The sequence below is a fragment of the Sabethes cyaneus genome, chromosome 1 (assembly GCF_943734655.1).
Source record: "Sabethes cyaneus chromosome 1, idSabCyanKW18_F2, whole genome shotgun sequence".
NCBI lineage: Eukaryota > Metazoa > Arthropoda > Insecta > Diptera > Culicidae > Sabethes > Sabethes cyaneus.
Window position 1 is genome coordinate 71,280,043 of NC_071353.1, and position 8,732 is coordinate 71,288,774.

General features: G+C 41.3%; 1 protein-coding gene across 1 annotated transcript; it reads right to left on the reverse strand.

Annotated features, from left to right (window-relative positions):
* Window positions 1-5,984: 5,984 nt before the first annotated feature.
* Window positions 5,985-8,444, reverse strand: LOC128745807 (uncharacterized protein K02A2.6-like). The gene has a single exon (XM_053842880.1). The coding sequence runs from the start codon at window positions 8,442-8,444 to the stop codon at window positions 5,985-5,987; it is 2,460 nt and encodes an 819-aa protein (XP_053698855.1).
* Between the last annotated feature and the right edge of the window lie 288 nt (window positions 8,445-8,732).

Here is an 8,732-nt window from a genome sequence, read left to right on the forward strand (position 1 = left end):
CACAAAGTAATATTGATAAAGGTACATGAATATTTTTTGATACGTTTGGTAAACTATTTCTGGAGGGCGCTACCGACAGATTTTACACACAAAAAATCGATTACTTCCTTCTAGCCTGTTAATCTGTTCTCTGTGCCAAATCTTCACAAACTTTCCATACGGCAGTTTCATGAGAGTACAAGACATCGATTTGTGCTTACATAGCGAATACCCAAGTAGCTGGTAGGCAGCCAAGGGGTCGGACACTCAGCACATAGTGCCCCGGCACTGCAGAGATATCAAACGGCACACCTCTAAAGCCTTATAAAAATAACATTTATAGGGCTTTACACACCTCCGGTTCAATTTTACATATGAAATGGGAGCACTGCCAGTTGTCAAAATCATCTCGCACGGTTGCCAGATCTATCAGATTTTAACGAATTTAACAAATCTTGCAGTTCGGCACTTTCGGTACAGCATCGGCACAGCTCGGTTCGTTTCAAGTCGCCTAACATAAAAACGGCTGTGCCGAGTGACCGACCCCTTGTAGGCAGCCATGTTTTCGATGCCAACATGTTAGGGTACCGCCAGAGTGCAAGCGACATGCGACGCGACGCGACATTTCTTGCTGTAGTTATACGCGCAGCCCTTTTTCGCCCGAAGCAGGACTGTGCATTTAGCAACATGAGGGCGAAGTCGTGTCGCGTTTACTCTGTACGGGGCCTTAGCGTTAGCGTAAACGAGAAATCATATATTCGCCACTCTTCACGCAAGTTAGCTTTTCAGCTGTCAGTGGGGCCCACGACTCCTGAGCCCGCCTGATGTTAGCTCTCGTCAACGCAAAGCAAATGAGATAAAGGTGCCAGTTAGCTGGTAATACCCAAGGGACTGGCAACCCCCCGCTTAGGCGCGCCCGGCAGAAATCGAACAAAAATCTGGCAGCGAAAAACTTTTTCTGCCAGGCATTCTGCCGGATTTCTGGCCGCCGCCACCCGTTCTGCCGTCAAACTACTGTGTTACCTGACTCACTGCGAAATGCGTTGTATTCGCGGGATCGTGTTGGTTCGAAAGGTTTCGAAAAATATCGCCCTTGTACAAGGGGTCGGTCACTCGGCACAGCCGTTTTTATGTTAGGCGACTTGAAACGAACCGAGCTGTGCCGATGCTGTACCGAAAGTGCCGAACTGCAAGATTTGTTAAATTCGTTAAAATCTGATAGATCTGGCAACCGTGCGAGATGATTTTGACAACTGGCAGTGCTCCCATTTCATATGTAAAATTGAACCGGAGGTGTGTAAAGCCCTATAAATGTTATTTTTATAAGGCTTTAGAGGTGTGCCGTTTGATATCTCTGCAGTGCCGGGGCACTATGTGCTGAGTGTCCGACCCCTTGCCCTTGTATCGAAAATATCGTTAATTTTGATCACTAAAAATATTGTGCTTTGCAGCTGTACCTGGATTAATCCAGATTATTTTCTCTAATGCCAATGTATATGACAAAACAAAACAGCAACACAGTTGTCACTCTTTCTCTTTCTCACTCACAGCATTCGCATTGTCGCACTTTTTGTGCCAGTCGCACTTTTAGACTGCGGTGTCCAGTAAGGTGCAAAATGCGGGATAACGTACTTAAACGTTATATTTCATGTGCCAGTAGTACGCAATAATTGTATTGTGAAACTGAATTGTTATTCATGCATCTTTTTACAAATTAAATGCAATAACAAAAGCACAACTTACAAAAAATCGTTTGTTATCGATATTAACTGCATATGCGTTATAAACGAATAAAGCGTATGGTTACGTTTTATTTCAATAATACGCATATTCGCAGTGAGTCAGGTAAAACAGTAGCAGAAATGCAACAACCGTTTCGGGCAGAAATTTCGCCTAACGGTTTTGTTTTGATTTTGACAACTGGCAGTGCTCCCATTTCATATGTAAAATTGAACCGGAGGTGTGTAAAGCCCTATAAATGTTATTTTTATAAGGCTTTAGAGGTGTGCCGTTTGATATCTCTGCAGTGCCGGGGCACTATGTGCTGAGTGTCCGACCCCTTGGTAAAAGCACAGAGAACAGACTACCAGGTAATTGACAAAAAGTGTGTAAAAGGTTTTTATGTAATCTACGAGTAATCCTTCAATAGGGCACCCCTCGAGCAGTAAGTGGCAAACTAAATCTTGATGTCGCTGCCATTGTTGCTATGTAACTCCAGCACAAAGAAATATTGATAAAGGTACATGCATATTTTTTGATGCATTTGGCAAACTATTTCTGGAGGGCGCTACCAACAGATTTTACACACAAAAAATCGATTACTTCCTTCGAGCCTATTAATCTGTTCTCTGTGTTTCTACTTTTTACTGTGTTGTGTATTTATTCTTATACATGATATTTCCCTTAACTATATTTATTCGATTATTAATGATGACACCATTATTATTTTTATTTATTTAAATGAAAGTATGTTGTTTTGTTTTTGTAAGCTCGCCCCAAAGTAAATTGATATATACCAGGTATATGACAATGCGATCTGTCATATACACTTTGCACTAACACATCTACACTAGTTCTGAGATTTCGAGCATTTTGTATGGAAAATTAGTTAATTTTTTTAAAAAAATCGTTGGATACGCAAGATTTGTCTATTTTTTTTCTCAGTTTTTATGTTTATGCTTAGAACATTATTTCTAGTATGTATTTTCATGAATACAATGAAATTCAACATTCCAAATTGCAAGCGGAAATTTTTTCGTCAAAACGGTATCAAGATGTCTCAAAGAAATGTCGTTATATCGGTTTCCTACAAATAGTAAAACAAAAAAGATTTTTTTTTAAACGCTCGGACATGATTGTTCAATAAGCAGCATGAGCAACATTGTTATCCGCCCGCGATATTTTTCGTCTGATTTCTGGTAAGCTTTTAAAGTGTTAATTATCTTCTAAGACCGTTTTGTAGCAATCTAAGATTACTTTTTAATGGTTTTCTACGTAGTGTTGAGACGGGTAAATTTATGATAAAAAGGTATCATCTTGGAACAGTGACTTCAACTTAAGGATTTTCAAGCAGTAGCACAAGCATCTATTCGAATAAAACTATTTTTTAAAAGAAGACATCAAAGGCAGATATTCAAGAGCATCATGCAAGCAAAATGTTGGATGGAACGTGTTTTAATTTAAGCAACCGTATACCGTATTGATCGTGAAGTATTAGAAACATTAATTCATTTTTCAATTGCACATCGAAATAGTTAGTCACCCATGTTCTCAAATTTTTTACGCATAATAAAGAAGGCTACAAGTGCAAATGACTTAAAAATATATTCCTTACATTTCATTGTAAATTTTCCAATATTTCTCTGGAATAATATAGCTGCATTCATTAATTACAATTAATTTAGTTTTAATTTTCATGCAAGTTCCACCATATTTCAGAACTATTTCTTCTTCTTTCTACACACACTAATGCAACCCTCGATGGTCACATACCTGGTATATATCAATTTACTTTGAGCTCGCCCGTCGATCAGTCAACCCCTCGTTTCACCGCTACGACGTAGCAAGTGAACAACGCCCACTGTCATCGCTGATTTAGATCGCATCATCATTGTCATCTGTAGCATAACCCGATAAAATAAATCCCCCCTACTTTTCCCCCGATTTAGTAGATTCGCGTCGGCTGAATCGCCCGATTTTGGACCCGACGAATCGGCCGATTGTTGCAACGACGCTTATGGGAGTTTAACAGGGCGATCTACCGATTCGTCGGTACTCTGAAACAAAAACCATGGTATCTCGCACAATTTTGCAGAAAACGCATGCTTTTTGTAAGTACCATGAAAAAGCTATTCAAATTTACCATGATTCTTGTACAAGTAATATGTTCTCAGATAATTTTACTACCTTTCATGGTCATGTCTAGTAATTTTGACTACGATTCTGTTATTTTTCTTATGTATCGGGGTAACGCCGAAAACAACACATAGTAATTTTGACCAGAACACTGCTTAAGCTAAACAGAAATCTTTTCTGCAAAAATTCACTGGTGTGTCCTTTTAATTTTACCCTCTAATATGGTAACAATTACCATGATTCTTGTTTCAGTGTATGTTTAATCGATCGACAAAAACGACAAAAACCGACTAAATTGGCTGTTTAGTCGGGTGACGAAATAAAGGTGTCTGATGGAACCAAACGAAATAGGTTGATTAATCGGGAGATAAAATTTGTCAATATACCGACGAAATAGGTGGATTAATTGGTGTATGTAGTTAACTTGCCTACCAAAGCCGATCAAATCGGTGGAGGAATCAGATGACGAAATACGTAAATCATACGAAATAGGTGGATTAATCGATGGAGAAAATTTTGTAACCTACGGAACCATACGAAATAGGTCGATTATTCGGGACATAAAATTTATCAATACAGACAAAATAGGTGGATCAATTTGAGCATTATATTGAAGTCTATAGAACCAAACCTAATTCTAATAAAAATGCTCCTAATAATGCCCTGAAAGTGGCCCTCTTCAACAACTCCTCCTGCCTCAGGAACAGAGATGCCCACTGTGCGGTATCGCTCGACCAGTTTAAAAGCGACTTTCGACTTCTGAGAATTGGCGACCAGCGGCCCAAGACCGAGTTGAACGAAGAAGACTGCTTGAAATAGCACGAGCGACGTCGGCGCGATGACAACCTGTAACGATCAGAAGGTAATTAATTGGAATCGAAAAAAGCTGTTCATTGAAGAAATTTCTCTCTTCTGCGGAACATACACGAACACTTATATTGACTCCTATAGTTTAATTTCACTAACCTGCTCATCCTTCATGAAGCCAATCGATCAATTTCCTCCGCAGAACCAATCCGTTCCCATCGTGACAAAGGAGATGAACTTGTCGCAGGACCTTTTCGATTCCATGCCTCATTGACGGCGACGCAGATCCGGACGGAGTTCCTTTAAGGAAGATATAAACCGAGTCAAGAGCAGCTTGTTACTGGACCTAACCTCTATCTCCGTTGTGTGGCTCCACAATCCGATAGGAAAAAATAGTCGCACGTGTAAAATTCAATTACCGAAGAGGAATCACCCGGCATAGAGAGGGTGATCTAGTCAATGATGCAGGAGAGCACAACTTACTTCAATCGTAGTTCACTTTGCAATGACAGCATTGACAGCTGCTCGTGGACGCGTTACCTGTCATGGCGGAACAGTGCTGGCAGCCACCGTTACTTGACGTCAGCAAACAGGTAACGCTACGTTGATAAGCCTTTACAGCACTGCTGTCGAGAGGGGTCGAACCTCGAGCATAAACGACCAATGGGGTGTATGTATATTGTCGCATACCTCACATTCCCCTCCTTCTCTAATAAAATATCTATTCCCTCTTTTGCCAAATCAAAACAATAAACGCAAAATTTAATACATAACTGCTGTCAATTGAAAAAAACAATGAATCTTCCTTCAGTGTATACTGCCCAACGAGTTTGCATGCATATAACGAAAAACCTGAACGAAAGTTCCACTGACATTTCGCTACGCTTCAGTTCCCACGTTTTATAGTAACCGTACCAGTAGCAGGGACTCCAGATTCGCTGAATTATATAGGTAGTTGAAGTCCGTGTGCGAATCACAATGCAGTGAAGATATTCCGTAATTGTCGAAATTTATAACTTTATTCTATAACCATATTAAATTTTCCTAACTAAAAGAAATTTCTGAGAATTTTTAAAGCTGCTTGGAGTATTTTCCAAAACCGCGCAACAAGAGCGCTACCAAGTAATTTGCTCGAAGCTCCAGCTTTCGAGAAGATGAGTACAACAGTACAATGGCCAAAAGTTTCTGGCATCTCGCAACAAAATCTGCAGAATATGTAAACAAGCATGAATGCAACAAAGTGCAGATCAGGTCAAGTTCAAGGTCGCTGTTGGATTGACATTTAAAAGGTAATTAAACACTCAAATTACATATTCTAAAAGGGTTATTTATTCCAGGAACAGTCAAACCTTATAATCAACCAAATATGACGGAGCCTTTCTATCCCTTGGAAGGCGAGTTGAAATAGCAGCTGGGTTAGAGTTATCAACTGCCGCAAACGTTGAAGTTGCCGATTTAGCGGAACTCGAAATCAAAGGCGTAGGCCGCCAAAAGTGCACTTTCTTGACCTGAGAAACATGTCGCTTCAGTAGGTTACCACCATCGTCGTTTAGGACTAAATTGCCGTTGTTCTCCTGAACTACAGTGTAGCGTTTCGCGTCGAACCTTGCTTCTCCCTTTGTTTTAGAATACCGTTCCACTATAACAGTGTCACCAGGGCCAACTCTGCAAGGTTTTGCGCTACGTTTACGATCTTGATGAGCCTTCGATTGAATTTTTGCCCTCGAATCTCTCGAATCCAACAGCTGATCGTCTACATTAGATCTGCCTCGGATAAACAAAGGAAGTCCCCTTTGAATTTTCCGCCCGCACAAAACCTCTTCTGGGGCCATCTTAGTGACTGAATGAGCTGCCGCATTGTGCGCCTGCACAGCAGACTGCAGTTCCTCATTATAGTCAGTTTTATTCGACACTGCTGCTGACATTGCTTTGTTGATGATCTTCATGAAATTTTCCACCAAGCCATTCTGCTGTGGGAAAAACGGCGTAGAGAATATGGATTGGATTCCCCGTTCGCTACAATACTTCTTATACTCCTCACTGTTGAAGGGAGGACCATTGTCGGTCTTTATAGCTTTTGGAAAACCTTCCATCCTAAATATCTCATCGAGAACCTTTTTTGTGTTTTCGAAACTCGTAGATTTCACAGCTCTAGCGAAAGCGTACCTGGATCTATAGTCAATCGCAACTAGAATTAAAATTCCGCCGTATCTTGCATATGGACCGTTAAAGTCCAGAGCTATCGTTTCCCAGACGGTTTTCGGAGCAAATATGCGTTGCATCGGAGTTGGTTTTTCAGGCCTACCATTCACTGCGCATGTTTTACAAGAATTAACCCATTCTTCGGCATTCTTACTCATCTCCGGCCACCATACGCGCTCTCGAAGAATGCTCTTGAGTTTTGCTGCCAGGGGATGTCCAGCGTGAGCAACTTCAAGTGTCTTCTGACGAAGTTTTTCTGGTATCACGATACATCCCAGTTTCGTAATCAAACCATTTTTTACAGAAAGATCGCTTGATACCGCCCGATATCGGTTTAACGGTTTAGTCCAGCACCCCGAGCCAAGCGCCTGAATCACCTGTTTAAGTATTTCGTCTTCAGCGGTAACTTCTCTGATTTCATCCTCGGTTAGAAAGCTAACGACGTTGGCTTCTAGATTAGCGATCTCCCATGGGCTTGCGTCTTCGTCGAATGGAACATCATTTCCTTCATACAGTCTTGACGACGGGTCAGCTATGTTGTCTCGGCCTTTCACATATTCCACAGTATAACTATATGGGCTGAGACGCAAAGCCCAACCGTCTGCTCTAGTCAGCGCTCTTTTCGTATTTTCGCGTGCACGATCAAAAATGAAAGTTATACCTCTAGCATCGGTGCGCAAAGTAAAGTGTCTCCCTAATAGGAAGTAAGAAAAATGCTCAACAGCCCATACTGCACTTAGAGCTTCTCTCTGATTTTGGGCATATCTGCGTTCGGTGGGTGTCAAGGCTTTAGACGCAAAACTAATAATGCGGCGCGTTTTATTTGCACCCTCCTGAACTAACACGGCTCCTAATGCATTAGGAGAAGCGTCAGTGTAGAGAATGGTACTTTCGCGCTCTGAAAAATAGCCTAGAGATAGCGTACAAAGAATTATTTGCTCCTTCACTTTGTGAAATGCTTTCTCTTGTTGCTCTCCCCAAATCCATGCTTTGGAACCCGCAACTGTCCACAAGGAGCTCGTAATTTTAGCGAAATTTCGTATGTACGGGCTAACGAACGATGCTAGACCTAGAAAGCTCCTCAATTCTGAGACTGACGTTGGGCGCCGAAATTTTTGAATAGCTTCTACCTTAGATTTTTCAATGTGGAACCCATCTTGATCTAACTCGTGCCCCAAAAATACTATCCTTTTTTTATCGAATTCACATTTTGATGTGTTTAGAGTTAAATTATGATTTTCAAGAATTCTTAACACATCTGCGACTGTTTTATGAAGCTTTCCTAACTCATCAGCAAAAATCAAAATGTCGTCGATATAGACAATTTTGTTTTCAATGCTTTCTAGGACACGTGTCATTTCCCTTTGGAATATCTCCGGCGCACAATTCACACCGAACATCAGCCGTGTGAAACGGAACATGCCACTTTCTGCCAGAAAAGTCGTCAGATCACGCGATTCGCGGTTCAGCTCTAGGTGATAGTAGGCATTTTTCAGATCCAGCTTCGTAAAATACTTGGCGCCGTACAGCTTGATTTTCATTTCCTCAAGAGTCGGTAGACGAAAGTATTCGCGATTGATAGCCCGATTTGGTGCCCGCATATTGACGACCAAACGGAAGTCATCTTAGTGACTGAATGAGCTGCCGCATTGTGCGCCTGCACAGCAGACTGCAGTTCCTCATTATAGTCAGTTTTATTCGACACTGCTGCTGACATTGCTTTGTTGATGATCTTCATGAAATTTTCCACCAAGCCATTCTGCTGTGGGAAAAACGGCGTAGAGAATATGGATTGGATTCCCCGTTCGCTACAATACTTCTTATACTCCTCACTGTTGAAGGGAGGACCATTGTCGGTCTTTATAGCTTTTGGAAAACCTTCCATCCTA